This window comes from Podarcis erhardii (genome assembly GCF_964252035.2).
Source record: "Podarcis erhardii genome assembly, chromosome: 1".
NCBI lineage: Eukaryota > Metazoa > Chordata > Lepidosauria > Squamata > Lacertidae > Podarcis > Podarcis erhardii.
The window spans coordinates 50,608,594-50,631,078 of NC_138497.1; the positions used below are offsets into that span (position 1 = coordinate 50,608,594).

At 41.8% G+C, this 22,485-nt stretch overlaps 2 protein-coding genes and 1 long non-coding RNA gene across 6 annotated transcripts in view; 2 read left to right on the plus strand and 1 right to left on the minus strand.

Moving 5' to 3' along the window:
• SPI1 (Spi-1 proto-oncogene) overlaps positions 1–6,564 on the plus strand; it is a 27,701-nt gene extending 21,137 nt beyond the window's left edge. For 2 of the 4 annotated variants that reach the window (XM_081838870.1, XM_081838871.1), the window contains 3 exons: positions 247–467; positions 3,499–3,652; positions 5,755–6,564. In XM_081838870.1, the coding sequence (XP_081694996.1) occupies positions 247–467; positions 3,499–3,652; positions 5,755–6,071 (692 nt within the window). In that variant the 3' untranslated portion in view covers positions 6,072–6,564. The remainder of the gene's footprint in view (positions 1–246; positions 468–3,498; positions 3,653–5,754) is intronic. The other 2 variants (XM_081838872.1, XM_081838873.1) reach the window with 2 other exon arrangements.
• The window catches only part of LOC309328680, a 27,616-nt gene extending 15,143 nt beyond the window's left edge, over positions 1–12,473 (minus strand). The window contains exons 1-3 of the long non-coding RNA XR_014150841.1: positions 12,350–12,473; positions 11,481–11,853; positions 11,128–11,204 (exon numbers count right to left, since the gene is read on the minus strand). This is a non-coding gene — a long non-coding RNA (uncharacterized lncRNA). The remainder of the gene's footprint in view (positions 1–11,127; positions 11,205–11,480; positions 11,854–12,349) is intronic.
• A 2,204-nt stretch (positions 12,474–14,677) lies between these two features.
• MYBPC3 (myosin binding protein C3) overlaps positions 14,678–22,485 on the plus strand; it is a 76,472-nt gene continuing 68,664 nt past the window's right edge. Inside the window, exon 1 of the mRNA XM_081856565.1 lies at positions 14,678–14,827. Coding sequence (XP_081712691.1) covers positions 14,803–14,827 — 25 coding nt within the window. The 5' untranslated portion in view covers positions 14,678–14,802. The remainder of the gene's footprint in view (positions 14,828–22,485) is intronic.

Here is a 22,485-nt window from a genome sequence, read left to right on the forward strand (position 1 = left end):
GCTGATGATTGCAGTGCTGTTGTTCACTGCCAACAGTAAGTCACACACGCACAAATGACTCATTGCTCTGAGTTTGTGTTTCAAACCTGTTGAGATCTGCAGAAACCTAAATCCTGCCCCAGATAACAAGATCCAGTTCAAATTCCACGTGTTTGTCTGGAAACAAGATCCATGTTGAACGATATTGGAAAGAGTTGTAGCTAGCTCCTTGGTACAGAGAACTGAATGATTTGCTTCTGTGTTTAGCAGGTGAATTGTTTTTATGTCCATCAGACCACTGCTGGGAATATCACCCCCACCACCTGCACCCGGAGTTTGAGACCTTTGGGGACAACCACTTTGCAGAGCTCCAAAACGTCCAACCACCTCAGTTGCAGCAGCTGTACCGGCATATGGAGATAGAACAGATGCATGTTCTAGATCCTGGGATCCCTGCCACACACTTTGGGATCAACCACAACCATCAGGTACAAGCATCACCCTGTTACGTACCTCTGTAGAAATGCCTTATTGCTTTTCTTTCTTTTCTTTTCTGAACACCAGGTTTCAGTATGAGGGAGAAGAGACCCTGGCAGGAAAAGTTATGGAAAATCTGATCCACAGCAGAAACTGTTGCTGTTCAATCAAACCATGATACTGACATAGATGAACAGAGATACCAAATGAGGGTTGAGATAGATGTTGCCTGCAGTAGTTTGTAGCCTTCCCTTGACTTGAACAACAACCACAATACAAGCTGTCACTTCAAGAGCCAAATTAAATGCAACACTTGAAGTTGCATACTTATTTTTTTTACTAGAAACAGTAGGCATCAGGACATTAGGACCCAGACTCTAGGGCAGGCATGGCCAGACTTGGCCCTCCAGCTGTTTTGGGACTACAATTCCCATCATCCCTGACCACCGGTCCTGTTAGCTAGGGATGATGGGAGTTGTAGTCCCAAAACAGCTGGCGGGCCAAGTTTGGCCATGCCTGCTCTAGGGCATAGAAGTTTTAATAGCCCCTTTCTTCCTTGCTGTTGTCCCAACAATAATCACCCCCCTGAAGGTGCTATTAGCTCCAGAAGGGAAGTACCCAATGGCTCCTTATGGGGAAATGACAGGATGGAAGAAATTGCATGACATTTCTTTTATCCAATCCAAATCCCACACACCGCTAAGCTTACCCCCCCTCTCCATGCCTTCCCTCCTACCCAGCCTTAGTAGGCCTGCAAAGAGAAGTACAGCGGTACCTCGGGTTACATGTGTTTCAGGTTACATACAGTTCAGGTTACAGACTCTGCTGACCCAGAAATAATACCTCGGGTTAAGAACTTTGCTTCAGGATGAGAACAGAAATTGTGCTCCAGCAGCGCGGCAGCAGCGGGAGGCCCCATTAGCTAAAGTGGTGCTTCAGGTTAAGAACAGTTTGAGGTTAAGAACAGACCTCCGGAACGAATTAAGTACGTAACCAGAGGTACCACTGTAGAATGTTTTGCCCAGTGCTTTTTTCCTTAAAAAATGTTTAGAGGTACTCTCATTTTCCTACTCATATTGAAATACTGCCCCTCAATGAGGCCAAACTTTCACAGAATGTTGAGGGGTATGCATACCCCTGCGCCCCCCAGAAAAAAAGCCCTGGTTTTGCCTACACAGTGACTCAGAGAGCAGCTGGATTCAGTGACCACTATTGGGTGTAACCAAACTGTTATGGCTACTCTGTTGTAGAGATGGGAATTTCCTTTCCATGGCAGAGAACACCAGCTCACCAAAAAGAGGAAAGGCACTAATATTTTTGGACTGTAAATTGAAATTGATTTTTAAAAGAAAAAAGTGGAGCAGAAACCATAAACAAACAAACAAACTAAATGAGCACACAAGAAGAGCAGCTAGGCAGGGAAGAGTTAAACATCCTTTCCTTGCACCATGCAGTCTTGAAGGAAATCCCCCATGCACCCACCTACCTAGAATCCCTCATTACATAAAGTAACGTAACCACTTCAAGGTTTCAACCGCTTTGAGGGTTGTTGTCTTTTTTGCAATCAAGTTGAATATAAATTTTACAAAATATATAGTAAAATAACATGTAGGCCCTCAGAAACTGGCTGTGTGTTTGTGTGTAAATATTACCAATTAAAACACAGTTTCTTAACTCCACACTCACTGGATCCTCTTGTGCCTTAGGGCATCACACTAACTTTATCTGCACTCCTTCCCACTTGGCATTGCTGGTGAAGGAATACATTTTCATTGCCTCTAAGAGCTTTCATAGGAAAGCATCTGCAGTTCTATGTGAGGGAGAATAAATATGTTACTTACATGGCACAGTGAAACAGTTACATTATCTTGCTGCTACTCAGCCCAGATGTGAAACCCACAATAGCTTTAATTGAAACCTCTTGAAAATTAATATTCCACATGCTATCACCTCAGTAAATGATGCTAGAAGGGGAAAAGACATGCTGGCTGCATGAGGGGCAAAATTTCACAGGCAACATTGTCTTCCCTCTTGGCAGAGAGATATTATTATTATTATTATTATTATTATTATTATTATTATTATTAGTTTAAATAACTTACAAAAATGCATGAAACTCTCAACTTCCCTTGCCTCTACTACACACACACCCCATCTCTAAGGCTGCAGTTTTGTTTAACTATATAAGGTGCTCAGTGTGACTCAGTGGATAAGGTCAGTATTTTTACCCTTGAATATTTGGCAGGAAATGTGCACACACAGTTACCCAATCCCAGCCCTTCCAACCTTACTCATCTCCAGACAATTTGCCAAGTCATTAACCGCTTGTTGCTGTGCCCCTGAAGCAACATAATTGCACATTCTTTACTGAGGCATTTCGGAATAACATCAACAGAAAAACAACAGATGTCCAATGCCTGACCTACTGGGCAACCGAAGTCATGGGCAAAGTTCCATTACTTATCTTATCTTTCAAGGTGCCCTTTCTGTCCCTCTTTGTTCCAAACACACTTGTGACATATTTCTTGTACATATGACCAAAGACAAGGACCAGGCATTTGCTTTTATGGACAGTTCTCTCTCTCTCTGTTTTCCCCAGCGAATACTACTGTGCCTTTTTTGCAGGTAAATGCACCTGTGAGTTGGCATGCCAATCAAAATGACATATTTCTGAACTGCTCATGAGTTGTTTGTAAGAAAGGGCCACATCTACACTAAGAAGAGAGCTCAAAGCATGCTCACAGTGCTACGAGACCCTTTTAGTATTATAATATTTTGTTGGAAGCTGCCCAGAGTTGCTGGAGAAACCCAGCCAAATAATAATAATAATAATAATAATAATAATAATAATAATAATAATAATAATTGTTTGTCTGTATGGATCCTGAGCATGCTAATGAAAAGAAATAACTTAAATGTGATTGACTGAGAGTTCTTTAATTTCCTGTGTCACTCTTGCAGCGACATCCACCTTCTTTAATTGGAGGATTTTCCATTCCCACCACACTCCTTTATCACCAATACTTTTTTTGCTTCTGACAGGTTACATTTGTGCCTCGTACCGTGTGTGTGTATCCCTCTCACCACCGCAGTTCTGATGATGAAGATCCAGACAGACAGAGTCCACCACTGGAAGTATCAGATGGGGAGACTGATGTTAGGGAACCTGGCCCTGGGATTATAAGTGGAGAAGCAGGTAGGTGTTCAGCACTAGGGATGCAACTCACTGTTGTGTACCAGTTCATCTTTTGGTTGCTTTATCATTACTCTAACTTGGTCTGTTGTGGTTCACATTTCATCAAATTTGGAGCATCCCAGCCTGGCATGGTGATTTGCAAAAATAATATTTGTTATTCTCTTGACAGTAGCATGTTCCCCTTTTACATAACGGATATCATTATATTCCTATATTTTTCACTATTTACAGTACTGCTACTGCTATTGATTGCCCGTTATCAAGCAGCCGTCCCCTGTCCCCCCCCCAGCAGTTTTACTTTAAGCCATATTTACTTGGGGTGGGAAACAAATCTAAAGATTAAAAAACATGTAAATGACAGAGATCACTAGCAAGACATCCCTGACGGGAATGGGCATTGTAACACAGCAACAAATCTCTATCGACTTCCCTTCCTCACGCAGAAGAAAAGATGGCAGGGCAATTGCTGCAGAATGCAAAGAAAGCAGCATTTTAAACCGACCTATATTTTGGATTATGGCATGTGTGCAGCAGCAGAGCTTCATGCTTCGGCACCGAGGGGCAGAGAACAGGCTGGGGCATGGCTGGTGCGCATCCTGGGGGTGTGGTGTGCCACCTGCAGGGGTGTGGTGCCCAGCGTGGGCGGAACCCCACCAGGATCTTGCTGCCAGGGGTGGTGCGCTCCTGCTGCCCCCTTCTTCCTCCGCAAGTGCATGTGTTTGAGTCTGGTACAGAATGTTCATTGATGATGATGAAAGGAAGGATACAAAGTACACAGATGGGGTAACGTCTCCCTCCGCCCAATGAAATGTTGCAGAGGCTGGATGGGTGGATTTTTCCTTAGCATTTTGCAATAGTGAAACTGACATAGCTTTTGTGCAGCAATGTATGAGACGCTCGGAGAAACTCAGAGAATAATCATTTATTTTTTTAAAAAAGAATGCATATGTGTTTATAAAACTACTCCCATTCAATGTTATTACTTTAACTCGCTGCCCAAACATTCCCACACACAATGATGCAATGCAGAACTATTTAAGTAGGGAGACAGGGTAAGAAATACAACAATGAATGTTAATGGCTACCATTGTCACCTCAATAAAATAGAGTTCAATGGGAAATAAACTTCAGCATATCTGAATTGCACAACCAAAACAATGACAATAAAGAGAGTAACATTAGTTTAAGAAATAATTGTTCAATATGGCAAGGTTTTAAGGAATCAGCATTGTTCATTCCATCAGATTGTGTGTGTGTGTGTGTGTGTGTGTGTGTGTGTGTATGTGTGTGTGTGGTATCAATAAAAACAACCTGCTTGCCTGGTAAGTGAGTGAACTGCTGCAGAGCTCGTGTTCCTGTTTGATTATTGCAAAATTCCCTACCATCCCTAATCAACACCTTGCCCCATTCTACCTTTCTGTCCTTATTTCCTTCTCTAGCCTGCCAATGGCCATACTTCCCTCTTCCAACTCATCTATACCTCCTGTTTTCTTGAGCAACTCCCTTGCCATCCCTTGCTGCACATGCAAAAATTCCAGGTTCAATCCTGGCATCCTTACGTAGGACTTAGACTCCTGTCTGAAACCCTGGAGAGCTGCAGACAGTCATTTTAGACAACACTTCAACAAATTGTCTCAATTGGTATAAAGCAGTTTCTAAGGTCCTCACTAGAGCTGTGTGCAATTTGCCTCTCAAAATTCCCCACCTCATTTGTAAGGAGAAAAATTGGGGGGAATCATTTAACTGAATTACCTCAGCATGAAGAGAATTTCTCTAATTGTTTCTTGAGGGTGGTGCTCCCCATTCAACAGTGGCAATAATATTGTGCCATTCATTTTTTGTAAGTTTTTGTGTTTGTGCATTGCTGCAAGTGGAATCAGCAGCAACTATGATGGCAGTTTGGCCACCATTTTGCAGCCTCTTCCAGTGCTCTGAATCTAGCCTTGTTCTGGGCTAGGGGTGGGGGATAGCAGCAGCCACAAATATGTGGCCTTTTTTTCTAGAAGAGGGAATGAGAAGAAGAAAAATCCCAGGAATCTTATTTAAAAGATGTGACATTTTGGCTCCTTTTCAAACACGGCTTACTTTATTTCTTCCTACAGGCAGTAAAAAGAAAATCCGACTGTACCAGTTTCTTCTTGACCTGCTTCGAAGTGGAGATATGAAAGATAGCATCTGGTGGGTAGATAAGGATAAGGGCACTTTCCAGTTCTCCTCCAAGCACAAAGAAGCACTGGCTCACCGCTGGGGCATTCAGAAAGGCAACCGCAAGAAAATGACCTACCAGAAGATGGCACGGGCCCTGAGAAACTACGGCAAGACTGGGGAGGTCAAGAAGGTCAAGAAGAAGTTGACCTATCAGTTTAGTGGAGAGGTGATGGGAAGGAGTGGTATGGATAGGAAGCACTATAGTCTTTGAAGGAGAGACCCCGGAATAATGAAAAGCCAGATAATAAAGACACATGAGTTGGACTTAGCAGCAGAGGTTACCAAACACATCTTTTACTATGCTTCCAAAGCCCTCATCTCTATCTCATTGAGGCGAAATTTCAACAGTGTTTCTGGTACGAATTCCCTTCTTCAGCTTTGAAATTCCTACAGAACCCAAATGCAACAGGTTGGACACCGCAGGGATTTTCATTTTTTTAAGGGAATGTATAGATATATTATTTTCAGAAAATATTTCATTGTGCTGTAATTAAAATTTGCAGCTGATGAAGTTTTTTGTCCTTCACAGGCAAGTCGCATTTCACCTTCAAAGACTCTGCCTTAGCTTACAGCTTAAAACTAGCATTAATACAGGCTCTGCTATAGTTCTCCATGGCTAGAGAGAAGTTTGCAGATCTTGGGAATATCTTACTGTGCAAATATTAATAACGTGTAAATATTTAATAAAATCAGGTTTAAGAAAAGCGTATTCCTGAATTAATCTGTAATGGCTCATGAGTAAGTCTTGCAATCACTTAGTATCTATCCACAACACAGACTTATTATTAATTAATCTGTAATGGTGCATATCTGCAGCCCAGATTCATTATTAATCATTCAAGCATAAAATGGTTAAATTGTAATGTGGAATTATTCATTTACTTAGAACAAAATATATGATGATTTCAGGTTTTTATTTTCACAGTTTCCTGATATATGATTCATCAGTGCAATCTTCAGGTTGTTAAAGTGTTGGTTTAACTCATAGTCTCCCTTTTTCCCCCTTTAAAAAAACTGTAGAGGAAAAGTGATTCCCAGTAAGAATACCATAGCAATGAAAGATCCATAAGAACACAGGGAGTTGACTTATAGTACAGTGGTACCTCAGGTTCCATATGCTTCAGGTTACACATGCTTCAGGTTACAGACTCCGCTAACCCAGAAATAGTACCTCGGGTTAAGAACTTTGCTTCAGGATGAGAACAGAAATCGTGTTCCGGCGGCACAGCAGCAGCAGGAGGCCCCATTAGCTAAAGTGGTGCTTCAGGTTAACAACAGTTTCAGGTTAAGAACGGACCTCCAGAACAAATTAAGTACTTAACCCGGGGTACCATTGTATACCAAGTCAAAGCAGTGGTCCAATACCAGCGAATGTACACAATACCAGTATTGTGTACACTCTTAAGGGGTTTTCCAGACAAGGCTCCTTCCCTGCACTGTCTGGACTTGGAGATAGCAAGGTTTGTACCTGGGGTTTTCTTTTTGCATGTTCAGACCCAGAAACCTCCCCCCTAAATAAATTCACACTTGACTCAAATTTTGGTTTTGGTTTTTGGCAGAATTTAGGCCACAACTTTATTGATTACAGAAAGTGAATGGTTGCATAGGCTCTGGTTCGACTAGCTCCCTGCCATGCAGGTAGCGCTGACCCAGGGTTCCAGCATAGGTCAGCTGAGGGTGAACACCTGGATAAGCAGAAAGCCAGGAATGGGCTAACTCTGCCACCCAAATATCCCCCCTGGACTCAGGCACGGGCACAACCCCCTCTCAGTGGTTGACCAAACAATCAAGGCCTTGGATTCCTTTAATGGAATACCCTTCACATAGGGATGGCGAGAGCATTCTCCCATCCCTATCACCAGAACCAGAGCCTATCCACAACCTTACAAGTTGTGACAATTGCTACGCGGTAGATGAAACCCAAATGGCAACAGCCAATCAGCCAAGTGAGGAAAATTCCTGCCGTGCCCCTGTCCCAACGACAGACAACACACGACGGCATAGCAAGGTCAAGCACAAAGCCCTAAAAATAGGGAGAAGTGGGCGGGTGTTCCGAATGCATGGGCCGAAAGAGGAAGCTCTTGGTCATGTGAATGGGTATAAATAGGTCCCTCAAACTGTTTGGACTGCGTCCCATTGGCCAGATTGCACCCAGCTACAAGGGACCTACCAATTGGGTGTTGTGGCTGACCACTCGTACCCACCCACAACACAGGGGGTCGGTTGTCCAGGTCTCACCGCAATACATGCCCTCTTTAAGGGAGGACCCGATGTGCAGAACGTGCTAAAGACCCAGCCCTCCTCAGGCTGTATACGTTTCACCATTGTACCATGTAAGTATGACAAGCCAGAACAGCCACAGCAGTAGCAGAGCTGAAGCATCTTCTCCACCTGACCATATAAGTCTCTGTTTCATGCAAACATCAAGATTTCTATATTGTTTCATTCCAGTCTTCCTTTCGTATATAGGGTGAGAGTTAACATCTGCACTCTTCCCTCATGCCACTGAGTGATATATTTTGGTAAAGGGGTGCATAAAAATCAATATATTAGTAAAAATAACATACAGAAAATGCATTCTATGTGGGAGAAATTGCATGCAAAACTCTAGTACATGCAAAAATGTGTTCACCAGGGAGAAATTCACACTAAAATGCTGAATAATTGTCATGGTAATTTCTACAAATAAAACATGCAAATTGCTACAGAAATGTGGAGAACTGAACTGAAGAATGGAAAAATGAGAAACTGGAAGCAAAATTGGCAGGATCTTTCCATCCCTTGTTTTCACTCATTAACATTGTTTCACTGAAAGTAACTGCAATGAAATTTCAGGACTTCACTCACTGCATAGGGGAGGGTGGGCACTGTGACAGGTACCGCAATGTCAGATTAGAACAATCAGACATTTTATGATAGCACACATTAAAAATAATTGTAGATATAATTTCATTTTCATTTCAAATATTTCCCCACCTCTTCCTCCTCTTTTCTAAAAATACTACATTTGAGATTGGTTAGAGTTTCCACCACAGCTGTGAAGGGAGCCTCATGCTCTATCCAGCTGCATTTATCAGTCTACATTTGTTTTACACACCTGCATTTTTCCAGACTGGCAACCGTTCCATCCAAGGTCTGTCACTGTGATCTAGTACTGTAGTTCTTTATCCTTACACACACATTCCACTCTCCTATATTCAGGGATTCCTGATTTCTGTGTGCACATTGCTACTTTAGAGCACAGGGAAGTTGTCATCCCACCCCAGCAGTGTGTTTCACAGCTCTTTCTCTCCCAACTGTTCACATCAGCACGGCTTCATTAGTGTCAGATTTATTTCAGTTTGTGTATAAACCAGGGGGCGTTGATGGGGCAGGGATGACTTTACCCTGTGCAAAGGTGTCCACACCTTGACTAGAGGTTAATTAGGAACCACATAAGGATTCCAGCTTGAGCAAAGCTTGTTTGAGAAACAACACATCAAAAAGTTTACACTTCTGTGTAACAAATGCTAAGGACAAGCAACACCCCAGCAAAGTGCTTCCTGTGTTCTTAGAGCATTGGTGTCTATTACTTTCACAATTCCCATATCACACATTGGAACAAACAACCATTAAATGATTATGTTTCAGCCTTCTTGAGGAAGACCTTGGGGTTATAATGGATTACATGTTACGTATGAGTCAGCAATATAAACTTCTTCCAAAAAAGGCAAATGCCTTGTTCAGTTGCAGACGTAACACACGCAAGATACAGGAACTGTGACAGAAAGGCTGAAATCTTAACACTGAGGCAAGGGCTTCCTTTCACCCTGCTGTTGGGAACATTAGTTGAGAAGTAACCAGAAGGCAATTTGCAAGCTTTTAAGATGGGCATAAAAAAAATAATTGATGTAGTTAGGGCTTCTCCACACAGTGTGTGTAAAACAGCGTTACCAGAGAATTGTAACCATAGCACAACACCCATATAAATGACCCTTGAAGAACAAAAAGCCAACTCCCTCTCTGCTGATGAAGTAAAAGGCAACAGTGGAAGCTGGTAGAACCTAGACCTGTTGGGGTGCCTGGGAGGTCCGCAGCCTCCCATCATGAAACAGTGGACACCCAAGCAGAACAGTTGTACAGTACGAGTATTGAGCATGGAAAGCACCTTGGCTGAGAAGGGGTCTCTCCTGTTTTCAGTTTTACTAAACTATGCTGAAATGGCAAAACTTACAGGAAGAATCAGAAACCAGGAAGAATCAAATTTTAATAAAGAATGGGGAAGGTTTATAATGTATTTGAAAAATTATTGTAAACAATTACATTCATTAGTAGGTTTGACAGAAAACTTGTAGCCAAAATCTGAATGACGGTTTAACAAAGGATTTATAACAATAAGAGTTACTGAGGAGACGCAGAGGGGAAAATGTTACATAAGGACCCACAAAGGGGAGGGGGGAGGGAAGACGAGGGGGAATTATGTTTTTATTGAGTTTGGCTTTATTTTTTCTGTTACTGTATGTAGAATTGAAAATGCAAAAATAAACTATATCTATCTATCTATCTATCTATCTATCTATCTATATCTATCTATCTATCTATCTATCTATATAATACTGAGCTAGATTTACCAGTGGTTTGACTCAATATTAGGTTCTGTGTTCCTACATAACACAAAGACACATAAAAAAAGAAGAGAAGGTGTCTCTGCTGTCACAGCTGCTTCTCTGCTGGGAGACAAGTTATGTGCCCCATGCCTGTTTCTGGTTCTTTCTCTATCCTTTTATTTTGCAAAGAAACAACGGACACTTAACCACTGCAGTTTTGTTAATACAGTACGTAGCACTTAAGTGTCTTACCTTGTTTCAGAAGGGACCCCCGCTGAATTTCTAGTGTAGATTCATGCCAAGGAAACTGTACATTATTCAGAAGTGAGCCCCACTGAATTCCATGAGATTGCTTCCTGGTAAGTATGTACAGGATTGCAGCCTCAGCAGTTCTCAGACTTTTGCAAGTATAGGAGCTAACTCCTAGGGGCCAAGGGGGCTTTCCCCACAATAAAATATTTGAGGGGGCTGCCCCCCCAAGTTGATGGGCACTGCCATTCAAATGGTGTGTGTGCAGTGCATCATGTGATCGATAGTGTGGGGTGGGGCTTACCTGCCCCCCTCCATATTTTATTCAGGTTGGCACTCCTGTTTGCAACAGTTTAACTGCAATTCTTGCAAAAGATTTGAAGCATAGCAGTGACCTCTGCTGCCCCCCTTCCACCAAACCCCCCAACTTACCCTTGGGAAGATGACTACAGTGGAGGCAGGCACTGCCATAATCTGCCAGATTCTCAATTTCTACAAAGGCTTGGAATCTGTGGAAAAAATGATAAAGCTAGCATCAGCTTCTAGCCAGGAATTCTGAGACTAGCCCCAGCGCCTGGTAAAAAAAGATGATTTCCTGGGATCCTGGGAGTATTGTTGTAACCTCCACCACCTGGGTAAGTTATTGGTTTAGGGGAAGGGGGAAAGGACTTACAGGATCCATGTAGCACTATGGGATCTGCATCACCATACTTAAATGCAAAGAATACTGTATAGGATATCTAGCCAAGTCCAACAGACAGCAAGCAGTTGCCAACTCTTCTCACCTCTGAGCAGCAGGACTGGGCCTTTCCATCTGTTCCACCTGGCCTGTGAGTAATAGCAGGAGACCCTTGTGCCCTGGGGGTGGTGATATCAACTAGGCTCTGCAAGCTCACCTGCTGCAATAGGAGTGGCAAGAAATTGACAGATTTGAGCTAGGCCCCAGAAGATTAAGGCTCAACCCTAAGACCTACTGCTTCTGGTTGCTTAAGAGTCATTTTCTGACAAGTTGGGGTCACCATCTTGCCTAGTCTGAGCTCCTGTTGCTGGCCATTTTGGACATGGTAGAGTCCAACTCTTCGACTCCAAGCATTTTCTTATCTAGCTAATATGCTGTTCCCAAGCAGCTTTGTTCTTTACATGACAGCCTTTTCTCACCTATTGTTGTTTAGTCATTTAGTCATGTCTGACTCTTCATGACCCCATGGACCAGAGCGCGCCAGGCACTTCTGTCTTCCACTGCGTCCTGCAGTTTGGTCAAACTCATGCTGGTAGCTTCAAGAACACTGTCCAACCATCTCGTCCTCTGTCGTCCCCTTCTCCTTGTGCCCTCAATCTTTCCCAACATCAGGGTCTTTTCCAGGGAGTCTTCTCTTCTCATGAGGTAGCCAAAGTATTGGAGCCTCAACTTCACGATCTGTCCTTCCAGTGAGCACTCAGGGCTGATTTCCTTAAGAATGGAGAGGTTTGATCTTCTTGCAGTCCATGGGACTCTCAAGAGTCTCCTGTAGCACCATAATTCAAAAGCATCAATTCTTCGGCGATCAGCCTTCTTTATGGTGCAGCTCTCACTTCCATACATCACTAGTAGGAAAACCATGGCTTTAACTATACAGACCTTTGTTGGCAAGGTGATGTCTCTGCTTTTTCTCACCTATAGTTCCCTGGAAAGAGTCCTACTCCAGGGGTCTCCACCAAACCAAGTAAGTAGGGTAACCACTACAGACAGAGCCGTTTTGGTAGTAGCACTCTACCCCTGGGAGGTTTGTCTGGCACCATCTTCATTGACTTTTCAGGTGAAGCGCTCTCTATTCACTCAGGCCTCGGCCTCCCTGTTTTAAATTGAATTTTAAACTGTTTTCATCATGTTTCAGCTTCTCAAAAATAATTTATTATACTCCCCCTCCCTTATTTTATACTGTATTTTAAATTAATGTTGTATTCTTTTGCTTTCTGGCAGCTGTTATGTGGCAGCTATATAAATGTAATAAATAAATAAACATCAAAATAATAATAGTAATAATAATAATAATAATAATAAGAAGAAGAAGAAGAAGTTGTTTTTATTTATACCCCGCCCTTCCCGGTTCAGAAAACCAGGCTCAGGGCGGCTAACAACAAATTTAAAAAACTTAATTGATGCAATAGTAATAATTAATAGTAATAATTCCATAAAATTTTACATCACTTTCAAGTGCTCAAAATGCCTCATATGCATTATCTACTTATAATCTTTAACAGCAACAGTGTAAGGTAAATCAGCATTATTAACCCCCCTCCCATTTTTTATTTTTAGGTGGTGGGGTTGAGGCTGGGGACGAGTGGCTTGGAAAAGGCCACTGAGTTCCTGACAGAAACAAGATTTGAGTGGGGAACTTTGAGATTCATAGCTCAGTCTCTTAGCTGTGATAATATGCCACTATATTTTGGGTGGCAAAAGAAATGTTATCCATTGCACCGAGGCGGATTCTGATGGCTTGAAGCAAACCTTATAAAGTTCAGTGTCCAGTTAATGACCTCAAAACTCCTTACAAAGGGAAATGAGTGAGCTCTGAAAATCGGAGTATGTCTGTGAAGGAACATAAAACTCAGCACAAACTGGGTAATATGTATTATATCATTACAATGCTGCCATCTGGTAGCTAGCAGCACAGTAGCAGCGGGGGGCGGGGGGGGCATAAATCATTCCTTGTCCATTTGTCCTTTGAGCATGAGGACGAGATCTGAGCCAAAGAAATAAATATGTGTTTTAAAACAGAACAGCTGAGAAGTTTATATAAGAGCCACAAATATGATTGGGCTGCTTGCCAGTTCCCAGCCCAATCTTCATAATGGAGGGAGGTGGAGTTAAACTATTTAAGAGGAGTCTGCATTGGCAAGGTAGATATGGAAAAAAAACCCTCTAACTCAGTCCTAAACCACAGTTTACAGGTTCACTTTCAAAAGAAGAAACCTTATGCTAGGCAAAAATGATGCCGCTGTCATTCTTTGTGTTCAAGTGCCAATGCACAAAGAGAGGAAACCTTCTGCAAGCATGAAAAGTAAACTTAACTTTTGATAAAAGCCTGACTGCAATCTATAAGGTTGATATAAGTTTTTATAATGTGTGGATCACAGATTCCCAACTGAGTGAAGCCCTGTTATATTCCTCTCCCATGCAAGTCTGTCCAAGTTTTGGGAGTCAACTCTCTTTCAACTGTGCTGCAAAGTCAGGACGCTGCTGCTGGTCAGGTTTGGGTACCCAAGTCTACCATTTGTCACTGCCGTTCCAAAAACAAAGGAGACAATTCAGCCAAAGTTAAGCCTGTTTCTATCCCACTGATTTCAGTAGGAGAGATTTGAGCATTCACTCATCACCTCTCCCATTTAAATGAAGGGGACTTGAAAATGCCTAACTTTGGCTGGATCATGCCCATAGTGGGCACTTCCAGGCTGTCACTATTTTTGGATGTGATTAAGTCACATGCCGGCAAATTCAGGTTGTGCAATTAAAGTTCCTCTGGCCGTCTTCCACATAGAAAACCCATGTACCCCCCTCCAAAATATTTATTTTTTTACTTCTTGCAATGCATGGGGAAATGTACTGGAAAGTGTAGGAAAACAATTGCTTGGTGCAACATCATACAACTTCCTTGTAAAGAGATCAGAATGAATGCTCAACAGCTGATGTTATCTGACCTCCTCACAAGCTTCGTGCAAACAAATCAGGATGATGCCCAATAAGCAGCGTTGCCTGGAAGAAACCAGTGTATTTAGAGGTTCAGTGTGCATGGTCACATATAAATATGCAAATTGCATGTGGCAGAGAGGGTGAGGCAAAGAGCATCATGGTGTGTGCTTGGATTTGTCTTCCATCAAATGAGCAGCAGGGCCTGTTCTTGAGTGGTTCACACTCCCTGACGCATGGTACCCAGCTATATTTATCCTGGCTGGAAGAATTCTGTCAAGTGCTCTGTGCTGTTGATAAGGTAGTGGTGCTGACAACAGTTGGGGAACAAGAGGGAGGAGCAGGAGGGGGCATCCCAGTAGTATTTCTTTAGCAGGGGGGCTTGGAAGTCATTCAGTCTCCTTGCAGTCTCAGTCAGCTCCTGGTGAGCCAGCCTTAAGATGCCAGAACCTGTAAAGAAACCAGGTAAGGACTTCAACTAGAGACAGGAAAAAAAATGAGCATTGCCTTCCTCTTTGGGAGAGAGACTGCTAGGTGGAGCAGGTTTCTTCATCAGGCAGTGAAACAAGATGCCTTAGCAACAACTGTACTGAAGGGGAAACAAACAGGTGGCTTTCTTTTGAAGTAAGCGCATAGAAGCCTAATTCAAGGATAATTAAATTAACTGGGATTAGCTTCATTTAAACAAACACATATCACCACCACACAAACATCTAATCAAGAAGGGCAAAAGTAAAATAGTTTTCATTTCCCAGTTCTTAGGTCCTCCTCATCACCTTCAAGTTGGAGGAAGCAGGCTGTGGTACGTCTCTTGGAAGCTTTCTTTGTGGGGGAGAAAAGTGACTCCCATTGTTGTTATTTTTTCTCCATCACTTTCTTTCAGGCAAATGTAAGTTTACAGCTGAATGAGAAAACGAGGCATTTTTCTCTATAAGATTGGTTCTTGTCTGCCACTCTGAGATCCCTAAATAGTAAATGTATATCCTTCTACATCCTTCCTCCTTTTTGAAAGGTGGTATAGGGTCAGAATAGAATTTGTCACCAGAAAAGTCACTTTTATATCTTCTCTGAAAGGCTGGGTAATGCAGAGAAAGAAAACAAAATTTATGGTTGTAAATCATCTTCTTTTAATTGTCTACAACTGCAGCATCTAAATAATTTTGGACCTTACCCAGTGCCTTTTTTCTGGGGTGACGCAGGGGTACGTATACCCCTAAACATTTTGTGAATCTACATTTGGCCTCATTGAGGGGCAGTATTGAAATATAAGTAGGAAAATGAGAGTATCCCTAAACAATTTTTTAAAGAAAAAAAGTACTGACCTTACCTATAAGTATTTAACAACTGCTGTTCTGAAAACAGTATTCATACACTCTTCTCAAGTTCTGTCTCTGTAATGTAATGACTGGAGAAGGTGGCATTCATTGTTGCATTTGAAATGTTTTATATAATTAATTGTTTAATGTTTGCCAGAATATAAAAGCTAGTGAATAAGTCTAGTCTCTTTTTCATTTCCAAGCAGCTGGTAAGCAGAGAAAGTACAGTCACCCAACAACTGATATTTCCCTGATTTAAATTAGTTTTTTTTCCATATAGTGCTTCTGAATATTGCACTTTCTTTTCTGTCTGTCTAGCTATACACAAACACACACACACACACACACACACACACACACACACACATGATACAGTGTTTGCTGTGTTAACAGGTTGTATCCTTTTGCCTTGTTTGCATGTAAGTGTGCTTGAAATATATGATTTGTGTGACTTAAGCTGCCTCACACATGTTTTTAAAAGGTATCTGGAAAAAGGCTGTATGCATATACATACAAGTGTGATGTATAAGTACATATGGTTATGTAAATCTGTATAGATGATTTTGTCAGAGGGCTGTGACTTACCATAGTTCTTCACCATGCACACTTAATGGTGAAGAGCTTTGATTGTAATGGTCCTGTTGACACTTTGCAGTAAACTAGAGGTAGCCAGTATGTTACCTTCCAGATTTTGTGTACTACAAGTCCCATCATCCTTGAAATACGTGTGCTGAGAATTTACAGTCCCTTTCATTTCTATCCCCAGGGCTCTTGAAGGAGGAGCTTTTTTCTTTCCCTTTTGATCCCTGAGATTGCACAAGACCAAAAAAGCAGAAGCAAACCATATTAAAACTTGTGTGCTGAGAATTTACAGTTGCCTTACTGTATGCTTTTGCACGCTTCCTGGATGGGGTTTTTTTTTTTTTTAAGACAGTGTGTGCCTGCAAGCTATCTGTGTGCATGCCCAGTTGCAACTTAATCAGCATAATTCAATCAACAAATTAGAAGGCAGGGGCAAACACAAAATGTGAACACCTACTGGTGTGAACAGGGAAGACTGAAGCTGTTCCTTATACAGTATGTACATTCAACTTGCAGATAACTTAAACAATAGGGAAATATACCTGGGATCCTCAGGGTATTTAGTCTGCTGTCCTAAAATCTGAATCAATTCCTAGTCTATGGGAACTATGTTATTGCTTCTCTGAGTTTGGCCTGTCATGTTATCCCAAGCATTGTGGAACCAAATGCTGAGCCCGTGTTTTGCATGAGTAAGGTCTCCCGTTAAAATGCTCCGTTAGCAAGTGATGAGAAATATGTCTGCCAAGAGCTCGAGAGAACTATTGCCAGTCAGAGTAGATAGTCATAATCCAGATGGAGAAATAGTCTGACCTTGGATAAGACATGTATCTTCCTGTGTTCCTGATCAACTTCCAAAACCAGATCATTTGGGTGATCAGATGCAGTAGAAGTGCTTCTTTCTGTATCTTCAAATGTTCTAAAAAAGAAGGAAGGTTTTGCAGCTGCACTTCTGCGGGAATGAGACAAGCTGCACCTTTAGAAAATTCTTTCTTCTGCATAACCCTTGAGGTGCAGGACAAGTCCTGCCATTTGCTATATCATGCTGGCAAAAGGGCTTGAAGTCTTTTTCACTTACGTAGCAGCTTTGGTGGAAAATGTAAACCTACAGCTTTTTAGGAGTTGCTTCCACACTAGACTAGACACCAGCTAACTCCATTTTTACAAATTTTATATATAGTGGTACCTCGGTTTATGAACAGCCCTGTTTACGAACTATTCTGTTTACGAACTCTGCAAAACCGGAAGTAGTGTTCCGGTTTGCGAACTTTACCTTGGTCTACGAACAGAATCCGAACAGTAGAAAGGCACTGGCAGTGGGAGGCCTCATTAGGGAAAACGCGCCTCAGTTTAAGAATGGTTTTGGTTTAAGAACGAACTTCAGGAACGGATTAAGTTCGTAAACTGAGGTACCACTCGTATGTGTGTATGTGTGTTTGTGTGTGTATGTGTGTGTCTCCAGAGAACATGGCTGCATTCTAGTATTTTTCTACATTGTCCTGTCTTTTCTCAGACCTGATCTGGGGAGAATTTTGTCTCCAAATGCATTTGGAACAGCTTGCCCACTTCAGCCTTGCTACTTGGGGCTTATGCTAGGGCTGGCCCAGGATGGTTTGCCACTGAGAAAATGCCGACCCCCACCTCTACCAGCTGCTACCCTGCCAATTCTTTCCCTGCCCCTTGCTGATAACAACTCTGCCCCACCCCTGCCCCCTGCCCCCGCTGCCGATGGCTCTGCCACCACCAACTCCACAGCCTCCCTCCACCCAAAATCAATGAGAAAAAGGAAACTGGGCAGGGAGCTGGTGGTGTTGGTGTCAGTGGCATGGGGAGGAGGAAGAAGAGGAAGCAGCAGGTGGCATACCTCCTTATACGAGTTGCTGTTGAGTACAATTGTAAGAGTGCTGTTGTGCTCATATCCTTCTTGTGGGCTTTTCATTAACCTCTAGTTGGGCCCTTGTGAGAACAGGATGCTGAACCAGACAGGTCTCTGAACTGCAGAGCTCTTGTGTTCTCCTCTTGTTATTGATGGGGGCTTACCATCTCTCTCTGGGCTCCCTGGTTGTAGTCAGGTTTTGCCCCCTCAAGCAACATACAGTATACAATATCTCCTATCAAATATTACTTCAGTCATGCACACACTATTTTCCAGGCTTCTAGTCTCATCGCTGCACCTCCATCTGCAATATAGGATAAGAAGACATATCTAGTGGGTTGCAATGATTTCTGAATTAATAAAGTGCTCTGAAATCATTATTATATTTTATTAATGTATCTGTTATCTTGGGAACAATTACAGGGTCAAACAGGGAAGCGATAAAATGGACTTTCCAAATACGGAATCATCTTATAAAGTTTTGTGGGGAGAGCAGTGATACTTAACAAAGTTTGAACTTTAGGCACTGTGACTGGGTTTTCAAGAAGAAAACTGCTTTTGATAAGTAAATGAGAGAGAGACTTGCAAACAGCAGTGGTGTTCACGTTTTTCAGAAAAACCTTTGCATTCTCTGTAATAATTTCCAGTGTAGTAGATATGCGAGTTCCATGACTTTATTCCAGTATGCAACAACAGCTGCTAGAATATTAATAGCACAAAATTGGAAGTCAATTAGTATCCCAACGGTAAGAGATTGGCAAAGTAAACTATTCGAATACTTAGAATTAGCAAAAATAACACAAAAAATCAGAGATCAGAAAGAAACAAAGTTTATTAAGGAATGGAATAAATTCATAACATATATTGAAGCAGATTTAAAAAATCTAAAGATCACAGTAGGCTAATTATAACCCTCCGACGTGCAGAAGTCTTAAAGATAAACTGCGGGGAAAATCCTTTATTATATAACCCAAAACTGAGGTGGAGGGAAGTCAATTAGTTATATGTTGTTTTTTGTTCTTTGCTTTTTTTCTATTTAGCCGTGTTGTTTGGTTTATTTTTGTTTATGATGAATTTGTCTTGTGTGTATTGGTGTGTAATGAAAATTAATAAAGAGAATGCAAAAAAAAAAAAAAAAAATATGTGAGTTCCATGGCACTTTTAAAGACTATTGCACTAGTTTTAAGCTTTCAGATTCTAGTCTATAAAAGCTTATGCGGTAATACATTTGTTGGCCTTTAACCTGCCGTAAGTCTCTTTGTGCTTTTTAAATTCCTCTTGGAATCTAAGTGAGGCATAATTAGATTCACAGACTGGAATGTTTTACTAGGTTTTCTTTTTGAAGAGCTTGATGGTTATGTAATTCTTTAGTCATACATTAAGTATTGCTTGTTTTTATCTGCAGATTTAGAAGCACTGTAAAAAGGGAGGGGGATATAAATATAATTATTTTGCATTATTACACCAGTGGCACAACAGATGTACAGAACAATTATATACACAAGGTTATAAAGTAAGGCTGTGTGTGTGTGTGTGTGTGTGTGTCCATCTTATTGCTAGCCTTTTACTCATGTTACTGGAATTTACAGCCTCAGCTGCTGAAGGGGAAGAAGAATGTAAGATAGCGAGACTTGACAAGTTGGGATCAAGGGGTAGCTAAGCCTATAAGTGCAGAAAGTGCCTTTGCCTCTTTTCAGCTAAGGAATTTATAGTAACGTTATATAGCTCCAGAGCAAAACACTTAGACAAGTTCCTTCACTGACACATTTGGAGCATTCAAATGTACATGCCAAACTCATGGGCAGTTATTTTGTTGATTGGAGGCAAATTGGAAGAAAATACTATTATCATTTATTTTCATGTGTGCCATGGCTGTGCTGGAATTCACAGGAAGTAAAACTAAATAAAGGAACAGGGATTCTCACATTCAAAAATCTAATCTTTGGAGGGGGGGAATGCGTATATGAGCCTGAGTGAACTAAAGCCCAGAGCTTTGCTGGGGATCATCAAATTAAGAGGGGCCGGAGGGAAACCCCTTTTAAATGGGTGGAGGGGGGACCATGACTCACCTAAAATTGGGGGGGGGGGTTTCAATAATTCAATTACCTTACTTTTTTCTTCTTTAATTCAAGTCCTGGCTAAGGGAAGAGCTAGCAGTCTTGAGTGGGTCCAAGGGCAAAATTATGCAGGACAATCCAGTGACTGTAGTTTTTGCAGACTGCAGAGCCCAGTGAGAAATCACCTAAGGTATGCAGCCTGCACGGGGTATTTATGGCCCCGGAGCCAATCAGAGGGGGACCAAGGGGACATTTGATGCAGGGTTGCAAGCTCAAAGGGGGGGGGCTGGAATTAAGCCATGTGTTAATTTGTTGGCTTTTAAGAAGTTCTGGAACTAGTTTTTATGCTCATTGGATGAAATTGTGACAATGCAAATTTAAGCAACCAAGAGATGTGATTTGGTAAAATACACAATTTTCTAGTTAATTGATCCATATTCTGTCATATCCTTAACATTGACTGTGAAGTTGCATGAAATCAATTTTCCCCCTCAATAATTAGTATGTTTGCACAGCTAAGGCTAGAGTATCAACTGCACAATAATTGGAAGTTATCTAAACATTTGATTTAAGATGGTAGCAGTCCAGGGGTTCGGGGACAGCATGGCATAACTGCCATGGAAGAACTGGAGACGTCTGAGAGGACACAAATTCTCAGTGTCCTTCTGGCTGGAAGCTGTACTAGTTTACCAGAGTACAACACGAAAGCTTTATGGAGAAGGCACTTGACTAATCATTTGGCAGCAAGATGTTGACATGGCTATACTTCAGGAAGAACTATTAAGAATTACCTTAAATGGAATGGGAATGGATATTACAGGATGATTAAGAGAAAGAGATATTAGATATCCAAGTTCAGGGAAGGAGACTATTTTTATTTGTTTGTAAAGCTGAGTCATTTCTATAGAATAGCTGAAGTGATGTATGAGAAGAACAATGTGAGATAACATCATGATGATAGAAAAACATAATGTGTGAATCTTACCTGTGAGTTGCAGTGTGTTTAAACTCTACAGCAGCTTGATTTTTTTTAAAAAATAGTATATAAATAGAAAACCTCCCTCTTGTGAACAGCCCTGCAGCACAGCAGGGAGTTCCTGACTGCAGCTGAAAAGATGCCATTTAAAAGTTGGAACTTTTACAGGCTGCATTGTTGTCAAGCAGTTAACATATTTACAAAAGCTTTTGAGGCTAATAGGATGAGTGATGATGACTGGGCTTCGACAGAAATATTTCCCTAAATCTTTTTAAACCCAATGCTATGGGGAAAGGAGCCAAATGGTAGATGTTTGTGCTTCCTGGTAATCTTCCAAAATGGCTTGACTCCCAATTGTGCTAGAGAGACTGCGAAAAAGCTCCCTGGTGCATAGTAGCACAGTACCAATCACCACATATGCTTTGATCTCCCTGTGTCCCTGCACCTCCTTTTTCTGTGTTTTAGCATCTGTGATATGTGTAAATTTCTGCATATCATATGAATTTAATGAGTATTAAAAGAGCTACTTAATATCCATTGGAAGGGGATTTTAAATATTAATAACCATAGTGCAAACACAATGGATCAAGTTGTCTGGTGCTTTCACTCAGCTGCACAAATAGAGTTCTGCCTTCTGGGGACTTGTTTTGTATGAGTCTTCCCAGATGTTTAAACAGCAAGAGCACAGGGTGGACTGACAGATGCTGCTAGACTTCAGCTCCAGCACTTTGTCATGCTTGCCTGTGGGGCGAATGGGAATTGGAGTCCAATAACACTTGTATAACCCCTTCATGGATCACTGCCTTGCCGTGGCAAAGGGGCTTGAATAACTCAGAGAAGCTATGAACTATGCCGAGCAGGGCACCCAAGATGAACAGGTCATAGTGGAGAGTTTTGACCAAACGTGATCCACCTGGAGGAGGAACTGGCAAGCCACTCCAGTATCCCTGCCAAGAAAACTCCATGGACAAAGACAACAGGCATATAAAAGTTATGAAGCTGGAAGATGAGCCCCTCAGGTCGGAAGGCATCCACCATGCTACTGGGGAAGAGTGGAGGACAAGTACAAGTAGATCCAGCGCTGATGAAGCGGCTGGGCCAAAGCCGAAAGGACGCTCAGTTGCGGATATGCGTGGAAGCGAAAGGAAAGTCCAATGCTGTAAAGAAAAATATTGCATAGGAACCTGGAATGTAAGAACCATGAACCTGGGTAAGTTGGATGTGGTCAAGAGTGAGATGGCAAGAATAAATATTGATATCCTGGGCATCAGTGAACTAAAATGGACGGGAATGGGCGAATTCAGTTCGGATGACTATCG